The sequence below is a fragment of the Pipra filicauda genome, unplaced genomic scaffold (assembly GCF_003945595.2).
Source record: "Pipra filicauda isolate LSUMZ 115617 unplaced genomic scaffold, ASM394559v2 scaffold142_size1944046_pilon, whole genome shotgun sequence".
Classification (NCBI taxonomy): domain Eukaryota; kingdom Metazoa; phylum Chordata; class Aves; order Passeriformes; family Pipridae; genus Pipra; species Pipra filicauda.
The window spans coordinates 1,712,064-1,739,645 of NW_024103907.1; the positions used below are offsets into that span (position 1 = coordinate 1,712,064).

The 27,582-nt window shown below is 41.0% G+C and overlaps 1 protein-coding gene across 1 annotated transcript in view; it reads left to right on the forward strand.

The window, feature by feature from the left end:
- Nucleotides 1-25,976, forward strand: part of LATS2 (large tumor suppressor kinase 2) — a 50,870-nt gene extending 24,894 nt beyond the window's left edge. Inside the window, exons 3-8 of the mRNA XM_027743387.2 lie at nt 12,258-12,390; nt 15,761-17,298; nt 19,924-20,506; nt 21,135-21,317; nt 22,509-22,615; nt 23,361-25,976. Coding sequence (XP_027599188.1) covers nt 12,258-12,390; nt 15,761-17,298; nt 19,924-20,506; nt 21,135-21,317; nt 22,509-22,615; nt 23,361-23,855 — 3,039 coding nt within the window. The 3' untranslated portion in view covers nt 23,856-25,976. The remainder of the gene's footprint in view (nt 1-12,257; nt 12,391-15,760; nt 17,299-19,923; nt 20,507-21,134; nt 21,318-22,508; nt 22,616-23,360) is intronic.
- Nucleotides 25,977-27,582: the final 1,606 nt, after the last annotated feature.

A 27,582-nucleotide genomic window follows, 5' to 3' on the forward strand; every position in this document is an offset into this window, starting at 1 on the left:
GTCTAAAGCATTGCACATTTCAGCACCATGTGACTTTCTGAGGAACAGCTGTCTTTGGCAGCACAAAACCACTCTTCCAATCTTTGAAACAATTCTTTTCTGTACTTTGGGGCATTATTCCTGGAAAACAAACCTCATAACTCATCTTGCTGAATCTGAATACTCAGTTTACAGGTCCCTTGTATCCAATTTAGCTAAGAAATAATTTGTAAGCTCTGTGAATATTTGTAGAAATCCTCTTTTATACATAACTCAATATGTATGTATCCTTATAGTAGAAGGAAGAGCAACAAGAAGCATTCATCTTGCTATCTGTGGCCACTGAAAAGAAATGCTTTGATACGTGAATGTTGTAAATGTAATGCCAGCCAAATGCATTTTTGGCTAATGCGTGAGCAATAAAATTAGAAAACACATCACTTGCTGCTAATGAAGAGGAATAAGCTCATCATGAAACCTTCACTGAACTGCTATTCTATCCAGCTTGATTTAGGTGCCCTCATAGAGTAAGTAACTGCTGTCTCAGAAAAAAAAAAAAAGAAAAAAGGAAGGGATTGTATTATCATTCTGACAGCTCAGTATGGGAAAAGCAAGTCTGGAGGAGAGCGTGGATGGCCTGCTGCTCTTGCAGCAAATATACCCTGATTACTAATAGGTGTAAAATACTAATACCATAAAATATCCCACCCGAGAGAAAGAACATGAAAGAACCCAATTCCAAGGGTAGACTTGAAGGAGTTTGTATAGTGCTTTTTAAATGACAGCTGGCCTTTGCACAGCAAAGTGATGCTTTGGTGGGAATTGCCTTCTTAATATATTTAGTAATTTAAGATGCATTGTATCAGGAGTAGGTTGGGGTTTGGGTTTATTTTTTAGGACTGGACTCCTTGAGTGTAGGGACACTCACTTGGACCCCCAGAGTGCAGAGTAGCAGGTGCCATTTCTTATTCATGGCTGGATTTCATGTAGGAGGATCCTGGTACGCAACTGGCAATGAAGCAATCCTGGAGCACCTTTCTTTAAGCAACAGTGCTGTTCTGCAGTGTGGTGCACCTGTCCCTTGAGGTTGGATTCAATTCTATGTCAACTTTGAAGATGCCTTCTGAGCAAGGCTCTTTATTATGTTCCATGTGTGTTGAGAGTTTGGCAGATTTCAGTGGAATTGATAAATTCCTGAAGGCAACTTGATATGATTTTTTTCTCCAGGAGCTTGTATTGCCTATTTGATGGGTGCTGCAGTGTTATTAATATTCTCAAATTGGCCTTTAATACTCACATTGATATTAATGTCGGCACTGTTGGCCAAATTTGCAAGTTTCATTAGGCTGGCTGAGTCACATGAGGGCAGAAGTGGAGGAATCAGTGTGGCTGAAGTCTGTCCATTCTCTTGGGTGGAAAAACTTTCTGATTGCATTGGTGACATGCACAGCACCTCTCTTGCTCTCCTAATTACTTCAATACAGTTTATGAAGAAGTGATAGTAAAATGCTTCCTGTTCATGTCTTTTCAAACTGAATTCTGTCTTTGAATGGAGTTTCTTGATTCATCATTGCTTTCTGATTGTAAATCATACCAATCCAGAGGAAAGTTTCAAACCTAGTACTGACTGGATATTTGGAGATTCTTGCTCCATGTGTGTCTTCCTCCTAGTTATAAAGGCTGTAACAGCTGATACTGTCTGCTAATAGCTTTTGGCAAACCCTGCTACCCATTGCTGCTGCTGAAAGGGTTTTCTGCTCCCTACGTCAAGTCAACTGCTTTACTGTTAAGATAAAGAAAATAGAAGACAGGGAGATAGATGGTGTTGCATTCAAGATTCATTCAAGTTACATACAAGTTAGTCTTGTTCAAGTCAAGTTACTTGAATCGAAATCCAGAGGCTTAGTAAAAATCTCTCCACTAGCTTGAACTTCTCTGCTGTGTAGAAAGGATTTGCTTTGGAGTACCAGATGGGTGACTCTCATTCTTTGAGTAACAGCTGTAGGCCTTAGAGTTCACCCAGTGTTGGGCTTGGTATGAAAAGGGAATGAAGTGTTAGGTAACACCTCTAGTTATTAAAAATTGTGAACAGGAACCCAGAAGGGATTTTCAGTGAACATTACAGGAAGATGATGGTGCTTCTTGGTTTGGGACAACTCATTTGCTTCTACTTGAATTTGTTTTCTAATTGCTCTCTGTTTAATTTTCTTCAGAGTTCAAAAGCTATTGTAGGATTTTATCTTACCTTTGTAATATTAAAAGTATTGATGAATAGTGCTGTGACTGCCTTGTGGGAACAGGAAAAACTCCTAAGCTGCGCTAGTTAATGCAAGGCATGTGGCTGAGGCACTGTGTGACAGAATACAGGTCTCTAGAGTGGCTGCCAGAAGGAGTGAACTGGAGCCGAGGCTGAACCTGCTACAGACTGTGTGCAGAGGCTGGGAAGTTCCCTGTTCCTGTAACCAAAGCAAGGGAATTTCAGGAAAGTAAAACAGCACCTTTGGGAAGGAGCTGTGTGCACACTTGCATGTGTGTGCATGTGCATTCATTCGTGCATGAAGTAAGCAAAGCTCTTCCGTGCCGCTCAGTAATGTAAACCTGCCAGTGCAATAATTTGTAAATGCTGTTTATAACATGATTTGCCTCAGTGTAAGATTTTTGAATTAGCACTTAATTGGTTGCTCCCGCTCTAGTGCTGAGGAAAGAATAGGAGAGATTTGTCCAACTTCTTGTCTGTTGATGCACCCGCCATGGGTCATTTGTTAGACTTGAGCTCTAAATAGTTTAAATAGCTCTCCAGTGAGCATACTTAAAGAGTAATGAGTAACAGTTATGGCTGTATATACAGTTGTTTGTTCTGTTTTAAATTAAAAATCCTTTGCAGAGAAGGATTGTTCCCTTGTGTCTGTGTAGGGCTCAGCACAGTGCATGCAAAAAGGCTTTGGGATGCCATCTCAGTAGAAAGGATTTTGTGGAGTTAGGAGGTACTTTGAGCACTGCAGAGGTACCAATACACACTTTCTGCCCTACTTTATTTTGCCGTTAATGTAAACCTGGCCTGTAAGTTTTGGAATATAGATAGTCCTGCAGTACTGCGTGTGTTCAAAATGGAATTCTATGTGCTTACTCCTTACACCTCAGTTCTAATGTGGGATCTGAATGTGTGTATTTTCCATTATGGCAATTTTCTTACTCGGGGAGCTATTACTATTGTCTATTACTATTGGCCAAGTTTGATTGCTAAATGAGGAGTGTGTGCTCATTGAAAAGCTGGGGGAGAGACTGGGTGCCTTCAGAAAAGGCCTGCTAGGTAAGAAAGCCTCTGAGGTAGGCTGCAAGTCACCGCATATCTTGGGTGTATCACTCTCTCCACTAAATATCTAGGGAAACTAATCTTCTGCCTTCAGCTTTTCAGCTACAGATGTGCTTTTTCCAAGGCCAGTGTGACCAGGGAGAACAGGCTCTGTGTCACTGTTCCTCAGGTCTGTCTATTAAGTTGTCTCCATGATGAAGCTCTCCACACCCTGCTCCCTTTTCCTCTCATACCTGTGTTCTGGTTGGGACAGAGCAGCTCAGCTCTGTTCTTCCTTCCCAGCCTCTTTGGAAGAAAAGAAAAAAAAAGTGGTATTCATGGTGGCTCTCGGTTATTTTCACTCTCTTTGTGGTGGTGGTGTTAATACTGTGGTGTCTCTTTCCTTGGCACTTGTTCTTTCATGGCACTTGAGCTTCATGCAGAGCGCAGGTTTGTTGCCTGGGGCAGGACCTCTTCCAGCTTCCTGCGGCCTTCTCCTGGATCCTTTCCAGAGTGCCTGACATGCTTCCAGAAATGCTACAATAAATCTATATATATTTATATATAATGAAATTACTCTTCTTCATTGACTGGTGATACAACTGAGAGCCTTATTTCTTCATGAAAGAAGCTGTTCTGTCTTTTTTTTATATATTGCTTTCAGAGGGCTCACAGGCTTACTTGAAATTAGATTACTTTAAACAAAATCATATACACAGATGTGTGGATGCTATATAATCCCTACATGTGTCAGTACATACACACACTTACTGGGACATCAACAGGAGTTGTCTGATTAAATGTTCTGATTGGATTTGAAAATTAACATTGCAGTGCGTGTGTGTTTTTCCTTTAAACAGATTGCATCTCTTGAATAGTTCATCAGAGCTTCTTGAAGTGTTTACATACACTCTCTTTGTCTGGAGATGCCTTGTTATAAATACTCCCTTCATTTTACAGGCATTCGTTTGGAAATGTGTTGAGCAGCCATGCTTGGTTTATTTCCAAATGTCTTAACTTTGGGACAGTGGATTGGCTCACAGCCTGAAGTTCGTATCTCTCCTTTTCAGGCAAAGAGCCATATTTGAACAGCTCATGGAGCACAAGGACTGTGGTGTAAAATGGCAGGGATCCTCTGTGACCCACGGCCAAACACAGTGTGTCTATGGTGGGGGCATATACCACAGAAGTTCAGTTAAAAGAACAAAAAAACAAGGACAACCCCCCCAAAAAGTTCTATACTGCTACTTAATACGAGTTGCATAGTGCTAAAAAGTATTTTGATGTAACTGGTGCCTTTTTAGGCACCTGACAAGGAGCTCTGTTGTATTTTGAGTTACTGTTCTCAACTCTTTTTTTCTCTCTTACCCTTTCCAAGCTGGTGAAAGTGTTATGGTGGTTGATCTTTACCCTGTTGCTAAATCTATAGAGTATTTTTTTTTCTTCTCTTGGAAGAACTTAAATAGTTTTGATTAGTCATCAACTTAAGGGAAAGCAGCTGGGAAAAAAAGTCAAAAAGTCTTTATTATGATACTTGTGAAAGAACTTTGTATTCACTGTAAGGCTAGTAAAATACAAAAGCTGAAGTGATAAATTTCAAATATAGGTGTCACTTGTCTGGTTCATTTGTTTGCTTTTTAATCATCAAGAGCAGTTTTAAATCTGAAAAGATACTGGAAAAAGTTTTAACAGCTCTAGTCTTGATCCTCAGAAGATGCTCTCTGGGAGAAAAAAAAGCAAGTAGATTATCTTACTTTATTATTACTTTATCTTACTATATTATTACTTTTGTTTTATTAGCTTATTCCATAGCTATAGTTCCTATAGCTATGGAAGGAATATAGTTGGACATCAGGAGCAATTTATTCACAGAAAGGGTTGTCAAGTACTGGAATGGACTGCCCAGGGAGGTGGTGAAATCACCATCCCTGGAGGTGTTCAAGAAACAACTGGATGTGGCATTTAGTGCTGTGTTGACAAGGTGATATTCTGTCAAAGGTTGGACTCAGTGGTCTTGGAGGTCTTTTCCAACCTTAATGATTCTGTGACTCTGTGAAATGTGCCATGTCCTGTGGCTTAGAGGATTAAGGTAATCTTATTTCAGAGTTGTTCTGTGGCGGTAGCAATACAAGGTTTCCTATGCTGGGACCCAGCAGAATTGACATTTCATCCCTCCAACATCTTTTTGCCTACTACTCCAAGTTGCATATTTTGGGCTGGACTTAATTACCTCGCTTTAATAATAGGTTATCATGCTGCCATAAACAGAATAGCAGGACCCCATTGTACTGGATGCCATACAAACATGCCTACCTTCTGTAGGTGACCAGCTAAATAAAGACTACAAGAGCTGGAAGGCAAGCAGAATGAGCAGTGGCATAGCAGTGACTGTCACATTAGATTTATTTTTATTTTTTCTTCTTGTGATAGGAAATTTACCAGAGCACTGTATCATTTCCAAAATCCCCTCTCGATCCTTTGGTCATGCTCCCTTTGTTCTTTAAATATCCCTTGAAAATGTTATATAAGAACCTTCTGCTTAAAGTTGTTCTTACATGTAATTCCCCATTCCTAATTTACAGTCATGTATTTTGTTTCATATGTTGATGTGATTTAACTTGTGAGTCTTACATTTTGTCACCTATCTATATTCTTTTTCTTCTGCCCCGATTTTATGTACTACAGTGTCTCTTTTGCATACTTTAACCCTTAGTAAGTCTGGTATTTAACAAAAAAAAAAAAGAATAAAAAAGAAAAGAACTGCTCTGACAGTGTGAGGGGGGAATACACAGTCAGTGGAAAGCGGGGCTAGAGCACCTGACCAAAACAGAGGATGACCTTCAGAGCTGGAGTGCTACCAGAATTGAAGCACAAAAAGTTAGAGATGCTGTAAGCAAGAACCAAAAGCCAGGATTAAAGCTCCAAACTTAAACTTCCTCTGCTGAAATCAACCAAGAAAAAGGAGTGACTTTACCACAAGGATAACTTTTCTACCACTCTTTGCATGTCATCAAAAATGGTGTGTGCAGCTCTTATCAAAATCATGTCCCAATCTGATCTTTCTTGATAAAGAGATGGGCTACTACAGCTGTAAAGAGAATGAAGATCCTGTTTTGCAAGCGAAAACTAAAAGAATGTGGTTTGTTCACCCAGGAGGCCAAGCTGTAATCATTCCTTGTATGTATATGTATGTATGGCCAGTCTTCGCGAATGAAGATTTGGGAAAGGTCTTTACCCTTCGAGCCTGCGCAGTGGATTTTTTTAGGTGAGACACAGTGTGCGCTGAACTGAGCCCACCCTTTAATCCTGAGGTTCATCTGCCGGGGCCGAGCGAGCTTGGACAGTGGCAGTGAGGTCCTCAGGACGTAGGTTTGTTTCGAGTGACCTTCTCTTAGATGGATGGCCTTACAGGGCTGACGAGCTCCATCTGCCCGGGGGATTTTCCCTTGACTGGGAATTGAACCCGGGCCGCGGCAGTGAGAGCGCCGCATCCTAACCACTAGACCACCAGGGGTCCCCTAATCATTCCTTAGGATGAAGTTAAAAGACAATCAAAACTAAAGGCGGAGGGAATAAACTGACCCTGCATAATTTAGGATGAAAGTAAGACGGAAGTTTGTCACTGCCAAAGCAGTATAGCTTTGGAGGAGTTTGTAACAGGAGCACTGGGGGGCAGAAAACCTCTAACTAGCCATGGGGTAGATCTCCATTAGTTTCTGTTCTGTTCTCCATTTGAATGGTTTATGAATGTTTCAAGTGATACTGCAGCAAACAAATGGTCACTCAGTAGGTTCCTGCCAGCACTAATTTCCTCCTGCTTTTTTTGGTACACTAAAGCTGAAAAGCACTAATGATACTCGGGATAGTTTCTTAATTATGTGGCTAGAATATTGTAATCAAGGTTATAGTAGGCATGGGACTGTGTGTGCAAAATTTAGCCCCTGGTGTTAGCAGCCTGAAAACAGGCAAAACAAAAGTAGAGTACAAAATCGGATGAAGTGCCCCAGCAGTTTATCTGTTCTGTGGGGCTGCAGCAGCTCTGTTGGAGTATATTGTACATCATTTCCTGAACTTCTTGGGGTTTGAATGTTTAAAATCATGAATGAAAAATCCTACAATGTTGGGCTGTTGCAGAAAGGCTCATAATCAATGCTGGATCATCTCTTTTGGCATGAGCTTTAGTTTTTTCCCTTCTGTAGGGAACCTGTATCTGTTTCCTGCATCTGTCTCCCATCCTTCTTTGTGAATGGAAAGCAAGTAATTAATTTTTGTCGTTGTTAGCAATTAATTACCCTTGCCAAATCTTGGAGGACCTATTGTCTCCTTCAGACACAATGTTCTTGGGAAAAAGTCTTACTTATTGTAACCTCTTGTGCAATCTTCGCTTGGATGATAAATACATCTTGGCAACAAGGACCTTTCTGAATGAAAAATGTTGCTGGACAACCCTGTAGTACAGCAAGAACGCAAACCTCTGCCAATGCTGGTGGAGTGCAGCCAGGCGGGAGGGTAAAATGGGGAAAGCCTTTTGCATTGCCTACAGAGCACAGAGTGAGATGAAGTCTTTATATGCACACATCCAGATATCTGTTTACCATCAAACAAGGATTTTCCCTCTTGAGCATCTGAGCTCAAAGGTGGCCTTCCTTTTAGCAAAATCTTGCAATCTGTTGGAAAGCTGCCATCTACCATCGTGAGACTGGGGAAGTAACAGAGAGCATGTGGACCATGCAGTTTAGGTAGACCATTGTAGGAATGAGTTGGGAAACTCCACCCTCCTCATTTTTCTCCATGAATCCACACATTTGGGATCCTGCAGAGTTTCCTCAATCTCCTTTGTGGTTTAGGTTTTCCATTATATCTCTGCAGAACCATAGCTGACCACTGAAACCTTGTTTTAATATTGCAGCTGTAACATTAATTACAGAGTTAATAAAATTAATTGTAAATTCACATTTTTCCCTTGTAGCTTTTCAGCTTTACTTTTTCTGGTTTATTTTTTCACCAATAATTAGTGATGTCTGGAAGCAAAAGATGGATAGAAGCCGTGCACGGAGAGATGTTTGAATCCTCCAAAGGGAATACACAGAACACAAAGAATGAGTTTGGGCCGGGACCACTCTGTTCCTTTGTGGTTTATGAGCGCACTGCCAGTGGCTTGTGTTTCTCCTTGGAGCCTGACAGCTGGCTGTGGGGCAGCAGAACACAGTCAGCAGCCGGGTTTCTCAACCCCTGCTGTAGCTGACAGCATTTGGCCTGGTGAAAAGGAAACGATCTGAAGCAAAGGGCCTGATGCAGTGTACCCTGCAGTTAATGGAAATCTTTGTTGACCTCAGTAGGAGCTGGATTTGATCCTGTGCCTACTTGAGCGTTTTGGCTACAGCTCCAAGTGGATTTTTTTTTTTCCTGTCTCATTTCTGGTCTGTTTTTTTCCCCCTTCTCTTTCTAAGATATACTTACCTTAGAGTGGCATAAAATCAAGACGGCTCTATCTGTGTCAGTGTAGCTGTGCACTCTTATCCTCCCTCGGTGTCTGCCCTCTTATTTCCTCAGCCCTTCTACTGTCTACCGTATCAGTTTGCAATATTTTGTCATTGATTTCTCTCCTTCATGACCATTCTACTGCTTCTCACAAACACCCTCCATCTCACTTAAGCCTCTGCTCTCAAACCAGTGTAATTACTGACACTGCTTAATCCATCTTCTGCCCTTTTTCAAAACAGTCCTTATATTGATTTCTGGCAGATGCAGCTCAGGCTCTGGCCTCTGCTGCCAGTGGGGAGCCAGCTTCCCCTTCAGCAGGCTCCTGGAGGCCAGCCTTTCACTGTCTCATCCCAGCCCTGCTGCCTTACTCAACAGAGGTCATTGCTGCATTGCATATTGGAAGGAGAGAGCCACCATGCCCTGAAAGCCAGCAGCCACCTCGGGCAGAGCGCATCCTCTGTGAGCCCCAGCCACACATTAGCGTGTCCTCCGTCCCTAATGAAAAGGTGCTGGAAGTAAGGGAGCCCTTTTCAGGCGGCTACCAGAGAGAAGAGAGCTGTAGGCATGGACAGTGGCGATGGGATAAACAATGCTGAGGAGGACAAAGGTCAGCTCGAGCTTCTTGTTGCTCTCCACTCTTCTGGAGTATCATGTGCCCCCAGAGGGATTTGTCCCCTGGGTGGAGAATTATATGTGATCTGCCTCTGAGGAAAAACCTTTTCCTTTTTTATGTGGAATGTTTGGGGCGTTTTTTTGTTGGTCACTCTCCATTTGCTTGGAGATGATGTGAGGTTTTTGTGAACCAGTATCAGAAACTGGGGCTATTTTGTGTCTCATGAGAGCTACAGAGGAAAGGGCCAAAGCTACAGGATGGTGTACAGGAGAATCACAGGTGTTCTTTTCAGCCACAAAAAAGCTTACTTCATTTTTCCAGCAGTAATGTAAGTTCTAAGCAAACAGGGTATGTAATGAGGAAACCCTTGGGAGGATGGGAGCTGACCTCATGAAAGATGAGAAGCAGTGATCTGGAGCATGGGGCTGCAGTGCGAGGGCAGGATTGCCAGGGACACACCTGCTGGTCCCAAGCTCTTGCTGGCCTCTTAGGTTATCCAGCAGTGCACAGAGAGATCTATTGTGCTTGTCTCCTCACATTATTCCCGCTGAAGCTTAAATATGAATCCCCTAATATATGTGCTGAAGGTAAAACATCCAATGGCTTCAAGAATACCATTGTAATTTTTACTGTGCTTTTCACACCTAGGCAATGGCAATAGGGGAGAAAGTCCTGCCACAGTATGGGTAGGAAGAGCATTGCTTTCAGAGGTGATATCACCTTGCTGGTGATAAAAAATTATCCTATTTTAGCTCCTTTGAATTGTATACAGCCAACACAGCTAAGAGAGGGAGAAATGGATTATATGGGCTGGTTTATTAATCATTAAGATAATTGCTTACCAAGCATTTATTTTCTTGGTACTCCATTGCAGGCAACACCAAAAAACCCCAATATCCAAGCCAGCACAAATGTGTGTATGGAGCACATTTGGTTTAGGAAACTGTAAGACTTGTGAACTAAAGCTAGATCCAACTGCTGTAAATCACAGAATCGCAGGATCAGAGTGTGTTAGCAGCCCTGTGGAACAGGGCTGTAAAGCCCAGAGTCCCTGAGTGATGAGAATGCTGAGCACAAGGATGCAAATTTGCTAAAACTTTAGAAATGTATCCACAAGAAGAAAAAGAAAGAAAGAGAGGAAAAAACATTGTGGGAGATTCTTTCCTTTATACATAATAGTTTTCGTTGATTTAAAATTGTCCTTAGTAATGTGCTGATGCCAGTGAAGTATTTCAGCTATAGGAAATGTGAAACCAACTACTGCCTTTCTATGAATTATGAATCATAAATTATATGAAAAATATTCAGCTTGCTATAGCTGTTCCCCAGGCAGAACCTCTGAGTAATGGAGAAAATGCTGCCATTTTGGGGGGAGTAGGAGGGTAACGAGCTAAGTGAAGCAAAATGCCAAGTTGCCAGCGTGTGGCTCTGTGCTAAGTGTGAATTAGTGTCATCTGAGATGATCTTCCCTTGCTAAGTAAACAATTAGCAAGTATGTTACATGTACTCGCAGTTCAGTCAAGTGGAGCTGCTCTTTGCTCCAGCTGGGACTACCTGACTGCCAGCCAGTGCACAGAGCTGACCCGTGGGAGGGCCGTGTGCCTGTACCAACCCAGCCTTCACATCTGCAATCAATCAGCCAGGCCAAGGAGGCACAAACTCCATCTGATTCAGTGCTCAGTGGGCAGGTTGCAATGACAGAATTCCCCTAAAAATAGCAGTAAAGTGGCAAGATAATAGGATACTGATGTTTGCCGGCAACTCCTTGGGGCGGAATTCGTTTCATACAGCTTCAGCCATCTAAGAGCTGGGAGTCTAGTTCAAGTTAGTCCTCTAATCACCTATCATTAAAGGTCAGTTTATCTCCTGTTATATCTATTTATGAATTGCCTTTTGAAGGTGATTATAGAAAGGTTCTCAGCAACTGCTTTTGACCAGGTATCTAAGTTTCTGATGGTTGAAGTTCAGTGAGTTCAATTCACTGAATTCAATTCAATTCAGCATTAAAGCTCTGGATTTCAGTTTCTCCATCATTTTAGAAAAGACCATGAAGCCTCATGAGGATTTGTGAATTTTGTTTTGCAGTCATGCAGTGCTAGTCATTGTTGAAAGGTGTTCTTTATACCTGTGCTATAAGTAAAAGTACAAACAAACTGCAGGGGGCTGTGACTTGCTGGCTGCAGAACAGGGGTTACTAGAGTAATTGTGTTAGAGTAGTTTAACTAGACCATTCATATTGGCCGCAGTTTTAGTTTTCATGTTGTGTGTCTGGCACTCACATTAACTGCTCAGTGATGGACATGTGCCCAATAAAGTACAGCTGAAAAGACTAACAATGGGACGTTCAGTTTGGTATGCCTAGTCATTTTCCAAACAAATAGTGAATGATGTCCCAGCTGTACTGAAAACAGCAGTTTTTCTTCCCCATTGACTCTAGTGAGCAGAAATCAGCCCTCACCTAATTAATTAGCTTCTTATGGCATCTGTGAAAGGATAAAGCTTTTACTGTGTTCAGGTGTGACTAAGAGACATGCTCTCAAATACCAAAAGCTAAATATTTCATTTCATTTCATCCAGTGTCAAACTATGCTGCCTTTACCAGACCTGATTCAAAAATTATTTTAAGGAATCTTAAAGCACGCATTTCAATTTGATGCTTCTTTAATTGCCAGACTCTGGGAAGGTTGTGTGTTTTGTTATTTTCTTCTTTTACTTTTTGAGTTGTGTAAGGCATGCAGATGTTTTCAAAATACGAGTCCATTTAGTTTCAGACAACTGTGATGTGATGTTTAAAATGTTTCTATAAATGTAAAAACACTGCTTACTAGCTTGCAGTACAATGCTTGGGTTTTGTCTCGGTGTGATTCAATTCTTGTTTGCTTTATACAGGAGATGGCTGTCCGAGCACTGAAGCAGACGGGCAGCAGAAGTATTGAAGCAGCTCTGGAGTATATCAGTAAGATGAGCTACTTGGATCCTAGAAATGAACAGATAGTACGTGTAATTAAGCAAACCTCACCAGGTAAGCGTGAACTTTTTTTTTTAAATTTGTATTCTTCTTTCCTGCAATAAGCTAGTTTTTAAAGTAGGGTTGTCGCTGGGGAGAAGTAGTGGATTGACAGTGTTGCATATAGTCTTGTAGGAGACAGTAAACTGAATATGGCCCTGCAAGGTGAGCTGGTCTGTAACATGAATACAGCTCACCTGCTTCGAAAGAGTTGTCTACGTACACATTTATAGTCCTTCTTAAACCGAAATCTGTTTATCCTTTGGTGCTAGTCAGCTCAGTCGTCTCAAGTTTACTGCGAGGTAAAAGCTTGTGCTTGTAGGTAATTTCTATGGAGTTGTGAAATAGCTCACTTCCCAGGAATTCCGTTCATGTTAACATCCTTTTAAGTACACAGCAAAAACAGTGAGGGCCAAGATGGCAGAAGCTTTTCCACTCATCCCTGCTGGCTTATGCTGTTTTATGTAAATTAGCAAATTGGAGCGTTTGGGTCCTGCATATGCCTCATCAGCCAACATCAGACCATAGCTGACAAAAGGCCTTGCAAGAGTTAATTTCATTCAGATATTAGCACTTAACTGCCCTGCAGAATGTCTTTGGTCTGGTTTGGATAGACTTTGTGACTTCTTTCAGTTTCAAAAATTGGCCAAGCAGACAGACACCCATCCTCTGCCTCTTGGTCAAATTGAAGATCTTTGTTGGGAAAAGTGTTCAGTTTGGTGTAGCTGATTGAGAGGCATGTCCAAAGATGAGAAAAGCTGAGGAAGAGAAATCCCATTCGGTTTACAAAGAGAAATCCCAGACAGGAGGGGGATCTTCATTAAAGCCACTTCTTTCCTTGGGGGACCCTGAGGGTAGCCATATGCAGGGAAGAATCTCGTTTTTCAGGTGGTCACTCTCAGAAATGAAGCTTCAGATGTGGTGGAAAAGGGTGACAGTTCTGGCTGTATAAGGAGCAGATCAGCTGCCCTTTCTATCAGTTTTAGACTTCCTGTTTTATTATTTGGGGAAATTCTGGAAACCTCTAAGAAAACATTTCTGAGTGTTAGCCTGCAGAATGCCTACATGACAAAGTAGTACTGGCCAATTTGTTATTTGGAGAGCTCTGTCCTAATACATGCTCAAATCTGACCTCAGCTGGGCCTTAAACAAAATTCCAAATAACTTTGATGGAATTACTAAACTGTATTTTGCTTTATATTATAAAGGCTTTTTTCCTTAAACTGAAAGAACACACCCAGTCCTAAAGAGCATACATTTCCCATGAAAGGGTTGAAAAACCTTTCTAGGCTAACATTTTAATTGCTCAGTTGTCTTTCGTTTGCATCTAGTTTTGCTTTCTTATCGTTGCAATGCGTGCAGCTGTTTTGAATATTTAAGCTTTCCAGATGAAGATACACCTTTCCTTTTAGGATACACAGAATACAAAACTTAAATATCATGCAATTGATGTTTGCCTGCCTAAAGTGCCACAAAATCATACTGATGTGTTTGATATGGTGTTGTTTGTGCTAGGATAGCATATGTCTCCTCTGGTTCTTAGGAAGCATGTGATGCTACTGAGCAATTTTTTATTTGCAGTTTGAGAATTTAAATCTTCTAGTTTTGAATTCCATTTACTGGTGTATGGAAATAGACCATTCCTATCCATGTTGGATAGAAGTATGTGGAAAAAAAAAATCATCTGCAGCTACCGCGTTTGGTGTCTTTACAAATCCAAATACTCATCTATCAGACCAGAACAGACTTACTGGTATACAAATCTAGGAGGTGGACATCATATCTCTCTTGACATCAAGATTCTTTGCACAGCTGAATTATGTGTCCCCAAAGAAGGACAATTATTGCTGCTACTTTCCCTCATGGCCTCTGATAGGGGAAAGCAAATTCAGTTTGCCTCTGAGGCTCAGCATGAATCCTACTGACAGAGATTACAAATGGGTCTTATGGCTGCCTCCCACTTCCAGGCCAGAGTACACACTTCTTAGGAGGCCACAGCCTCATCAGTACCTCTCACTGTGTCCCAACAGATGAGCTGTCAGGGGCTGTTGTTTTAAATACAGCCTCGGTAAGCCTGGCCTTTTGTTATCACAGGAGAAAGAGCTGCCGATTATAGATTTCACTTTAAAGAACTCTGATAATTTGTCCAACCTGATTCCATTTCAAAACATTGCACTGTTTATGAAGGTGTCATTTAGTATGGGGGCAGCCTCTCCAGTGTGCAGAGAGGGGGCATAAACCTGTCTTAATAATGTGCACGTTCTTGTGTGTCTATGCAGCAGGGCATGTGTGTCAAGGTGAAGAGTCAGCAGCTGTGCTCAGGGGTGCTATATCTGGCCCAGCTTGGACACACTGTAATGCAAAAAAGCTTGCAATCCAATGCTAAAGCCTGTTAGTTCAGCATGACTATTCTTATGGGCCTTGCGAAGTCAAGATTTTAAAAGGAAATTGTTTGGGCATAAATGGGCCAAATCCTGTGATTTTTGAAAGCTAAAGTATCAGAAGGGAAACAAAAAAATCACAACAGTACAGTGTATCCCCTTGTCTTTTTAGCACAGCCAGTGCTTTGTATACCTGCAATTTGTCCTCAGATCAAAGAACTGATGAAAAGTGCCATTAACACTTCCATTGTAGGCATGCTGCTATCTTGTCTCTGCACATTCTTCGAGCTAAAATTAATATGTTGACACCCTGAAAGATTTTCCTTCCAAACAGATGGAACATGAGTAATATGAGGGGATATTCTGTGTCCAACACATTGGAAATGATACAGGACAAACTGTTTGATGCCTTTGTTTACGTGAAGGAGAGGGAAAGAAGGATTTTTGAGGAGAAAGATGGAACAGAGAGATGTAAACAGATCCCTCGTGTGAGCAGTGGGCTCACCATACAGAAGATGTGGACTATGTGATGACCTAGTAGCTTACAGCAATGTTGACTTTAAGTTGTATTGACAGTCCTTCTGGGAGCTTTTGTCCTCCTGTTGGTGCTGTACTTAACCCCCTGCTCTGTAGCTTCCTTCTGTCTGTGAGTAATAAGCGATAATACTGGTCTAGCTTTAAAAACCAGGCTGTAGTGTAATCTGATGAGTTCATAGTTAGGGAATTTGTGCTTCTATTTTCATGATTTGATAGGACTCCCTGATGATTCCTGGCATGAGCAGTGTTGTGGGCCAGTAGCTCGTTATCAGTAGGAGTACTTGGCACCTATAACTTTAAATGTTCAGAGTACTTAATTTAGATTTTGAAAGTTGTTTTTATAACACATAGCCCCTATGTAGTATGCGTGTGTATGTCTGTATGTATAGATGGATGAGTAATAAAATACAAAGAGTTTCATTCACCTGAATTGTTTCCTAACATTCTTCTGTGTTCTTTTTATAAAGGAAAGGGTATTGTGCCAAATAATGTAACCCGCAGGCCAAGCTTTGAAGGATCCAATGAATCTTTTCCATCCTACCATCAGATCAGTAATGCAGCCTATGAAGGGACAGGCTTTGGAGCAGAAGGTGCAAATATGCTTACTGAAGTTCCAAGGCCATACATGGACTATTTAATCTCTGCTTCGCAGTCTTCAGCTATGAATGCTCCTGTACAACGACCCTCTGGAGTAGGCACTCACAGCACACCGACTAGCCATCAGCAGAAAGCATACCCTACAAATATTGAGTCTTCTGTGATTAATTATCCAGTGGCTAATCACAGCAGTCAGGCCTTGCAGCTGCAGGCATCCCATGGCTCCAACAGCCAACATTACAGTAGGCAGCACATGATGGTGCAGGGGGAGCCTATGGGGTATGGTGTTCAGCGGAGTCCATCCTTCCAAAACAAGATGCAGCAGGAGGGAGGATATGCCAATCTCCCAAATAAAGGGGCAGTTGTTCAGAATAATACTGGTCATGCATTTCAGCAGGCACCGGCAAGCCTGTATATATCACATTCTCATCACAAACAGACGAGTCCTTCTTCTCATCAAATGCATGTGATACCCAGAGGTCCAGCCTTTGCTAATGATTTTTCAGACAGTCCACCACAAAATCTATTAACTCCATCTAGAAATAGCCTAAACATGGACCTATATGACATGAATAATCCTCAAGTTCAGCAGTGGCAGGCAGCAACGCCGTCACGCCGAGATTCTTTACAAAATCCAGGAATAGAAACATCTCCACGGCAACACGTATCCTTCAGACCTGATGCCACAGTGCCAAGCAGAACAAACTCCTTTAACAACCACCAGCAACAGCCACAAGTGACAGTGTCTATAAGACAGGTTCCTCCAGGAAAACCTGATCCTTCAATTACGTCTCCTAATACAATCACAGCAGTCACATCTGCTCATATTCTCCAGCCAGTGAAGAGCATGCGAGTGTTGAGACCTGAGCCTCAGACTGCAGTGGGACCTTCCCATCCTGGCTGGTTACCTGCGCAGGCACCGGCTGTGGATGGCTTGGAGATCATTGAGCAGCACGTGCCACCTGTTGGGGCAGCTAATGCCTATCAACTAGATGTGGATTATGGTAACCAGGAACTGCGGTGTCCACCACCACCGTATCCCAAGCATTTGTTACTTCCTGGTACCTCTGAGCAGTTTGATATCAACTGCTTATGCATGGGTGTGGAGCAGACACTCCGTGTAGTCCCCAGTTCAACGTGCAATAAGGCTGAAGAGAACAGTGAGCGAAATGATAAAAGTAGCAAGAACACTAAAGCTGAAAAACCAAGCAAGGATAAAAAGCAGATTCAGACATCTCCGGTGCCTGTGCGAAAAAATGGCAAAGATGAGGAAAAGCGAGAATCCCGAATAAAGAGCTACTCACCTTTTGCCTTCAAGTTCTACATGGAGCAACATGTAGAAAATGTCATAAAGACCTACCAGCAGAAAATTAACAGAAGATTGCAATTGGAGCAAGAAATGGCAAAAGTAATTCTCCTTGTTTTGTTATAATAAAAACTAGTGGGTCGAATTGATTATTACTATTTTTAATCCATCAAAAAAGTTAAGAGGCAGTCTCCAGTGGAAGTAGTAGGTATCAGACACCTCCCTATACCACCACTTAGAAGTGTGGATGCAGGTATGGAAGGCTCTTTGAAAAACCTGAGATGTGAAATGATATATCTTCATACGAGAAAAGGAAAATAAAGAAAAACTCCCATAGCAGGAAAGTATTAGGATTGCATAGGTAAGAACTCAGAAGGCAGGCTTGAGGCTGAGATAACTCTGGCAATACTTTGGCAGCTCTTGCAAAACTCTTTCCTCCCTCTTCCATGGGCTCATTCACCAAAGCCATTGTTCAACTTGGCAATATATTAACTGTGCCATATTTTCAGATGAGTGTGTAATACTTGACTGGAAGTTGTCTGTTGAACACATGTAAGTAATAATATCATACAAGTAATCCTATCTTGACCAGCTTGAACTGATTTTAGGACCGTTGCTGGAACTTGTTGTAGAGGCAGGTTTCAGGGAGGTGCACTTTGTGTGATAGAGCTTCTTTCATGCCTAATTGTAGCTCTCAAATCTAAGCTTATTCTCTGATAATGCTGCTTAAAACAAAGCTGCCAAGTTTTGATGGTTGCTCTGGCAGTTTTGGTTTTAATTTTTAAATATGGCAGAGGAAGAGGGGTTTTTTTTCCCAGGCATGACTAGAATATGACTAGTTTACTTTTGCATTTAAGGATAAGCTCTAAGGAAATCTATTATTAATGCATAAGATAATAATTAACTATCCAATCTTCCCTAGCACAGTCAGTTTCCAGAGTCAATTCATTTGATGCTCACATTGCTCCAGAAAACTCAATGGTTTGTTTGTTGAGGTTAAAATTAAAAGAAGATGTTTCTAAAATCTCTTGAAAGGTCAGCAGTTTAGTGACAGTTAATAGTTTGTCCTCACTGCAAGTACAGATTGTGTTGTGTTGCATGGATTTAGTGAGTATTTTCCTGAGACTGAGATAGGGAATGATCTCTAGAGAAGCAAAACAGCAGCTAATTGCGTTAGTTCTTATGACTCTTCAGCTTTCCCTCATTCAGAGATAATTCAGCTATAAACAAAAACAACTCCTTCCCCTAGCAACCTCTTCACTGACTAAAAATATACACACAGGAGATTTTGGTTGTCTGAATATTGCATTATTCTAGAATTAACCAAGAACACAACACAGTAATTATTTTACCTTAAAAAATAAACACTTCCTTTATTATGGATTGATGGTCTTACCTTTCATTTTAAAAACAGTATTCCTGGTTTTAATTTGGCTGTTCCCTTCAGTTTGAAAATTCGTCCTACCTGTTCTGCAAGTTTCTGCAGACCTCCTCCATCCTTTATTCAGACAGATTTAATTTTTATACTGTGGGGATCTCATTGCACAGTCTGGCTGCCCACATTCATGTTTAGATACCTAGACTACAGATGTGAAATTAAATCAACCTAAGCAGCAGCCCTGTGGGCGTATGCTTGGGTGTCTAGCCTGCTAATCAGTCAGCTTCACCTTCGTCTCCCCTCCCCAGTGCCCCTTCTCACCAGGCATGAATCTTTTTCTCAGAAGTGATTCAGTTGATGCCAGTTACTTCAGGATTTTGGAACTGGGGTATGCGGGAAGAAAGGGGCATGTGGCAGTGGATGAGTTGTCAGAGGATCCTGGGGATCAGCCCAGGGGCTTCTGCTGGTGGAGGCCACCAGTGGCTCTCAGGAGAGGGACAGTGTGGGACAACCAAAGTTTCAGTGTACAGGCTCTGTCTTGAAGGCTGGGGAAAGGCTCCCTTGGGACAGGAGGTGGACAAGTAAGCACTTTTACAACTTAGATACAGAGGGAAAAGAATACATTTAGGGGGAAAATAGCACTAGGGTCTGGGCTGCAGTGGCTAAGCAAATGCCAGACCTGAGGATTAGATGCACATATTCTGGAGGGAAAGAGAAGTTTAGAGAACAGATGCTCAAGAGATCTACAAACCTTGAGAGTGGAGGCTGTATATGGCAGAGGAAGAAAAACAGTTTATAAAGTAGGCTCCAAGGTAATTGGGAATGTGTAGGTCAAAACCAGCTTATTAATTTCAACACAAAAACCAACAGGCAAACGGCACCCAAGGTAGGAACTGTTAATGTGAGTTGCCCTGGAGAACCATTCATGAACAAAGTGAACTGCTGCATCTAGGTTTAAGTTTCAGTTTAAATTAAGCTGTACTGCAGTGTGCATACATACCATAGAGTGCAGTGAGAAAGTGCACATTTGAAAGGTGTAAACCAAATTGCATGGTCAGGTTTGTTATGTTATATTCCCCTCTCTGACAACATTGCCCCATGTGTTTTTGTTCAGCCAAATGAGACAGGCAGACCAATCTCAGATATGGCAAATTCAGGTAACAAGTTAAGGTACAGTGAATTTGCTGGTTTCTCAGAAATACTCACAAGAGAGTATGTCTCTCATGAATGCATCTTTTCTGGTTCTTGGTTAATTTTTCTGAGAAATGTGTTTTGGGAATGCTCATTTATTGTTCTCTTGCTATGGATATAACAGTACTTGCTCTTGTGGTTTCCTTTTCTTTGTAAAGGCTGGCCTTTGTGAAGCAGAACAGGAACAAATGAGGAAAATTCTCTACCAGAAGGAGTCCAACTACAACAGACTTAAAAGGGCCAAAATGGACAAATCTATGTTTGTGAAAATCAAGACTCTGGGTATTGGTGCATTTGGAGAAGTATGCCTGGCCTGCAAAGTGGACACCCATGCCCTGTATGCCATGAAGACTCTGCGAAAGAAAGATGTGCTAAACCGGAACCAGGTGGCTCATGTCAAAGCAGAGAGGGACATACTTGCTGAGGCAGACAATGAGTGGGTGGTTAAACTCTATTATTCCTTCCAAGATAAAGACAACTTGTACTTTGTGATGGACTACATCCCTGGTGGGGATATGATGAGTCTACTGATTAGGATGGAGGTCTTCCCAGAGCGTTTGGCTAGATTTTATATTGCAGAGCTCACTTTGGCTATAGAGAGTGTGCACAAAATGGGATTTATTCATCGAGACATAAAGCCAGACAACATTCTGATAGACCTTGATGGGCATATCAAACTGACTGACTTTGGACTGTGCACTGGATTCAGGTGGACTCACAATTCAAAATACTATCAGAAAGGTAATGTTTTTAGACTTTATTGGGAATGGTATTACATTGTTTATTTTGAAACAAGCACCTACCTTTTGGCAGAAACACCAGCTGAGGAAACTGAGGTGGTGTAAACATGGACAAACAGTCAATGGCAGTATTACATGTCTGTCTCTCTCTGATTTATGCAATTAGTTTGTTTCCAGTCCTTTTGTTTCCAGTATTGTTCAAAACTCTGTCAGTAAAGTGGCTGTTCACTGTAGCAGCAGCAGTTTTTCAGTTTATTCTTTTGTGGTGAAATGATTTAATTACAGATTTGAAGTAGTCCACACATGTCCTGTGTGTGCTGTTGAGGAGTATTGGTGTCTGTTGGCAAAAAGGTCACAAAAAATTCATACAGCTAACCTAAATATACTCCATTGTTCTGTATCCACCATATGGAAGCATACTTCCTTGTGCAGAGACAAAGACATTTTGTTGGACATTTTGTATGGAAAACCCATTGTGAAGAGGAAGGCAGAAGGAAATACCTTGGGTTTAACATTTCAATGCTGTTCTTTAGCGAAAGTAGAAGATGGCACTAGATGTAGGTAACTATTTTTCTCTTCGTGTGCATGTTTTATGATCGTGAATGTAAACTTTCTCTTGCATTTGAAAGGGAGCCATATCAGACAAGACAGCATGGAGCCCAGTGATCTTTGGGATGATGTGTCCAATTGTAGATGTGGAGATAGGCTGAAGACATTGGAACAAAGAGCTAAGAAGCAGCATCAGAGATGTCTAGCCCACTCATTAGTTGGAACCCCAAATTACATCGCTCCTGAAGTCCTGCTTCGTAAAGGTAGATAAACCTTTATTTTTTTCCTGTTTAAGTGAACGCTGATGCTTTGAAATACTTTTTTTTTTTCCTTAAATAAGCTTGCTGCTTTGGAAGGTTGTCATTCTGAAGGCCACAAACACTTAGGTCAGATTAAGGAGAACTCTCCATGCTCCCAGTGTTCAGCATCACCTTACTGACAGTGGTGGTGGTCATACTTCGTGTGTGTTTGTATATCCCCACTCTGAGGCCTTTAAGCGAGACTGCTAATAAATGTGTTGGATAACGTTAGCAGTGGTATTTTTCAAGTGTATAGCAGATTATCTGTATTCATGGAGTACAACTGACCGCTGTCAAGTTTACATGGCCCAGTGAGTAGCCAGCCAGCTGATGGTTCTGCATCACTGTGGAAACATGTCCTCCAGATTCCCAGCCAGAACTGGGGAACCCAGCAAAAAGTTTTCCACAATTTACGCTGGAGACCCTGCATTTAAAAGCTTCGGTCAAGGAATTTAGACAGTACTTTGTGACTATCTGTGCAGAACTGACATGGTCACTGTAGTAAGGAGATTTAGGTGTTCAAAGTTGTCTGCAAGCTAAATCCTAAGCCTGATCTTTCTCTAATTGAGAGATTTCACACTGGACCCTACATCATCTGATGACACAAGTCTCCATTGAAATCAGTGTTTAAATCCTCCATTCCCTTTTGGAGATCTCAAACATATACCTTATTTGTCTTGTTACAGCAGTTAAGTGATTGAAGTTGTTCATCTGCTTGGAACTTGCTCAGAAAGTCATCTGTGGATCTCTTCTGTCTCTAGAGCCAGACCGTGTCTTTCAGCAGCTTTTAAAACTTGTGGTATCACCTCCACTGAACCCTACGGGGGTCGCTAAACATTTTTTGTTATTCTTTGAGATCCAGTTTGTGCTGTGTAGGTGTGGGACAGGGCACAAAAAAAAACTCCTTCATTCTTTCTAATTATATGGTTTCATGACTCAGTTTGTGTTCAGAATGAAATTTATTCAGAAAGGTTCACAGACAACAGGATTAGATCTTTAGTGGCAGCAGAAAATTTGGGTCAGCAAGCAGAAGTCACAAATACGAAGTCTGAGAAAAGGCAGAAATCTGTGCTGTATGTTTTAATACTTAATTGCAAGTAGCTTTATACACATTCTCCTTGGCTTGTGGAGGTCAACCTTTGGCTTGCCTTTCAGGATACACTCAGCTCTGTGACTGGTGGAGTGTTGGTGTGATCCTCTTTGAGATGTTAGTGGGACAGCCTCCTTTTCTGGCTCCTACACCCACAGAAACCCAACTGAAGGTAAGTTGAAGCAAAGTCCTAATCTCTGGTAGCAAAATTTTAACCTTTTCCCTTCCCTTCTCCATGCACAGACCTATTCCCCTTTGTTTCACTAGAGAAAGGAGTAATTTAAAAAGCCTGTCTTTAAATAGTTCCATGCAAGCACATATCCTTTCCCAGTCAACAAAGACACTGAATATCAGACCAGAACTTACTCTTCCAACTGCATAGATAGGTATTGGTTTTATGAGTCTTCTCAGCAGAGTTCTGATTTCTTACGCACGAGTTCATCCATTTAAATTCCTTAGAGTGCCTATCAGTAAGCTGATATGCCAGTGATAATTGCAGTTGGCAGTGCGTTTCAAAGTCGAGCAGTGGGTAGTTCTTCATTAGAAAGGATCTGTCTTGTGACCCCTTTTCCTAGTTTACATTTTGGAGAAAAAGTGGAGTAATTCCTTGAAGTAATTCCACAAAATCATGTGTATACTGACTATGTTCTCAAATCTGACTATGGGAGCATTCAAGAAGGAATCTGCCTTTCTAAAAAATGCAATTACTTCTTTTGTCTGCTGGCCAACAGTGTTTTTTGATCCATTAAAATAATTATTAACAAGCAATGCAATCTAATAACTGGGTTCTTGGACCTCTGAAATGTGCAGGCTATGAGTGGACTCATTATGTGTATACTTCTGCACAGTTAGTGTTGGCCATTGCAAGGGTTCTGTTTACAGGATTACAAGTTGCTTAATACCTTTCTTACCTGTAGGTGATAAATTGGGAAAGCACACTGCACATTCCCTCACAGATCAAGCTAAGCCCTGAGGCAACTGATCTCATCACAAAGCTCTGCTGTGCTGCTGAAGACAGGCTTGGAAGAAATGGAGCAGATGATATTAAAGCCCATTCTTTCTTTCACTCTATGGACTTCTCTACCGATATCCGTAGGCAGCCAGCTCCCTATGTTCCAAAAATCAGCCATCCAATGGACACTTCAAATTTTGATCCGGTTGAAGAAGAAAGTCCTTGGAATGATGCTAGCGGTGACAGCACCAGGACGTGGGATCCACTGGCCTCTTCCAATAGCAAACACACAGAACATGCTTTTTACGAGTTTACTTTCCGAAGATTCTTTGATGACAACGGGTATCCGTTCAGGTATCCCAAACCTTCTGGAATGGAAGTTGGCCAGTCTGAGAAATCTGACGTAGAAGACAAAGGTGTGGTGGATCAGACTGGAGCTTGTCAGCCTGTATATGTGTAAATTATTGTATAGATTACTGCAGATGAGACTAATCTCAAATCCAATAGGGCCTTTAGCTGATCCTTTAGGATCTGATCCTGCAGCAGTTATTCAGGTGTACCTTCAGCTGAGGCTGGAGACATCTTGGGGAGTCAGATGCTTGCAGGGCCAGGTCCTAAAAATGGCAATCTTGAAAGTTCAGGTCAGTTCTACTGTAAATAACTTTGTTGATAATTACACTTGAAATCCTGGTCTTCACCAAAATCTGCAAGGCCAGCAGTCTATAATTTCTAGGCCTATTTTTATTTGAGGTCAGCATCCCCCTACTCAGATTAACATTTACAGACTTCTGCAACTGTCAGCGTTATTTTTTAAATGAATAAAGAGCACTTATATTTTGTTTATAGCAGGGTTTTTTTCCTACTAAATTATAGGGATTAACTTTGACAAATCATGCTGCTGTTCTTCTTTTCTACATTTTTATTTTATCCATAGCACTTATTTCACATTTAGGAAGATGCATAAAGCTGAAGAACATGTGATGAAAGGTCTCTGTGCAATAATGTAAGAAAGAAAGAAAAAAAAAAGAAAAATGAAAAAAGAAAACTGCTCTCTAATTTTCTAAATTTACTGATGCCATTGTATTCACATGGTGATTTTGTTTATTATATGTATTTTCCACATTTCAAAATTGTGACATAACCTTAAAGCTGCTTTATTTCCTTCTGCTTATTGGAGTGTAATAGAAAGTGTGAGCAAGTGACAATTTGGGTGTGATTTCATTGTCTAGTGTGTGAAGAATGTTGCATGAGCAGTGTTTTTCTATTTGAAATGGCCTTTTCTTGCCATTCACAGGCAGGTCCTGTGGATCCATTTTTCTAAGGGTCTAAAATTAGACCATTTTAAACCGTGTGTTGATTATGTATTGTGTGGGTGGTTTCCTCTTGTGATTGTATCCAATATTAATTTTGTAAAACGGATTGCAAAGGTTGTACCTGAATAGAGATTTTGTGGTCTGATGTGATAGATTGTTTTAGTAAGCTCACGTCATCGGCACACGTTTCCCCACCAAGGTTCAGCAGCAAGACCATGACAACAAAGCTAGTTTGTGGCAGCTGCCTGGATGGGGCTGGTCCAGGCAGGTGGTTGTGGTTCAGTTCCAGCAGCGGTGCAGAGCACCAGCGCTCACAGATGCAAACCAGGATGTCTGATGCTGTGTGCTCCCACAGTGCGTCCAGATCCCAAGTGCCACGTTGGGCGTGCGCAGCTCCACGGACATCTGCGGAACCTGGAAGTATGTGGCTTTTCCAGACATCACGTCCCTACATGTAACTGGCTGCGTGTCCATTAAGGACCCTAGTATTTTAGCCACTGACATCTGAAAATGTTGGCATTGTTGATAGGTCATTCTGTCCTGTTGTCTAGAGGTTAAAATGTTGCTGTGATGGAGCACAATAGGCCTTCATTTCTGTCAAATTATAGGCATACTTTGAAATATCAGTTTTTAACTATGTTAAAATACGCATTTTTCTTGTATGTATAAGTGAGAATTATTCAAAGTGATATCAGAATACTAAAGATAATTAAGCCATACATATTTGCATATATATTATATATAACTAAATAAGTAAACACACACAAAAATCCTTAATTCAGATTAGTGTAACAGTCCTGTTTAAAGCGATTGACCTAATAACATTTGAGGAAAACACTCCTTTAATGTGTTTTTGCTTTATTTTATTTTTAAATCTGGAGCTTCATTATTTTTTCCGTATATTATTCCACATATTATTCCTTAATGTTTTAGCATATCCTATCCTATCCATTGTTTAGATATCTAAGCAACAACATATGAATTCATCAGCCTGAACTAAACAAAAATGATTGTGTATTTGTTTACATTTGTATGAAAGGAATGTTCTGAGGTATGCAGTGCTTGTGTTGTGACAGTTCATGTAAGATTCAGTATTACTGCTTTTTTATATAGTAATGCCATTTTTTGTTATTTACATCTATCTGACATTCTTTCATGTGGTAGGTTCTTTCTCAGGAACTCAATTTAACTGTTATTTATTGATATATCATTGCCTTTGAAAGCTTCTACTGGCACAATTTATTAAAAATCTGGATCAAAATCTAAAATGTGTTATGTGTTCTTGAAACAGATAACTTCTGCTGCCTCTTTTAAGGCAGAAGTTTTAATGGGTTTGTTTTTGTAATGTTAGTGATGGGTTTGAGCTACAAACATGAGATCCAAATCTCATCTCTCGTGTAGTATTTGATATGGAATCTCTGAGTACCTTCAGACAATTTCTTCTGTCCTCATGGCCCTTAAGAATAAGGAGCAGGATTCCAGAAAAACTTGCTGTGGTGTGACCAGGTCAACAGGTGGCATAAAATTCAACACAGTCACTTTCTGTGTAGTGGTGGTGCTTCCAGGGCAGCTGCAACCCTTGCTTGCCCCCTCTGGCTGTTGCCTCTGATTTATTTCTAAACTGTAAATAATTCACCTGCAAATACAGAATCTCTGCAACTAAGCAAAACAAGAGAAACTAGCCCAGAAGGAAATGGGTGCTTCCACAATGCATGTATTAGTCATTTAGAATCTGTGCTGCAGGGAACAAAAGCCAACTTCCATTTCACCTACAGAAGAACTGTTTGAAAAACAAATCTTTTATTAGGCACTGTCTCTAGAAGGCTCACATCCTTTGCAGACATTTCAGATGCAAACAGAAACTTGGGAATAAATATTAGGAAATTTGGACAAGTAAACAATATGCTATATATTGAGATTGGTGCCCAGCATTCTTGGTTCTGCTGAATTCCTGCAAAAACATCAGGTATCTTCTTTTCAGAGGTTATATAAATTCAGTGTTTGTCTTAAAAAACCCTCTTCCTCAAAAACACCCCCCAAAACAAACAAAAAAGCCCAGATGTATTTCTTCTTGACTGCAAGCAAGGAGTTTATTAATTTTGAAGTAGTGTTCTTGATTAAGGTCACGGGTGACATTTGAGACATAATCTTGACTTTACTAAGGTTAAACCCGCTGCTGATCTTGGGAAGACCAGAATTTCATTCCTGGGTTTCAGCAAAGACATGTATGCACAGTAACGCTACTTACTGTGTGTACAAAAGTGTGAATAATTGCCTCAAAACTTTTAAGAAATTGCTGCTTCCAGAATGAAAACTTTATAAAGCAGGGGTGCCAGGGGCACAGGAACAAAAAGGGGCCTCTGAAGGCCCTTAATATCTGTACTCTTCAGTGTGGCCAGATTTGCCGAGCAGCAGCCACAATTCTTGGTTAGCAAATTATTCCTAATTGGATGCAAAAGAACTGGCAGTGGAAGTTATAACGAAGTGCCTAGTGTGAACAACATGAAAGCTAAATGAGAGAGAGAAGCATTTGACTTTTAAATGGAAATGGAAGAATGAGGTTAACTATGCAGGAAACAGGCGATAGCCTGGAACTGGATGGAAAACTGGTCTCATGAGCATAAGAAAATTCTTTTCCCTGTAATTTTTGAGGTATGAAATAACTGCCTTAAAAGCTTTCCTAGAGAAACTGTAACAAGAAGTGGAATTTAGAACATATAATTTGGTCCTATCCCAAAATGCAGAAACACTGGCAGAAAATGGCAACTGTTGCTAAAATTATTATTGGAATTAAAAATATTAAATCTTTCCCACAGGAAATAATCTTAGGAATAGATAATGTAGAAATAGTTACCATTAAAACACACACAAAAA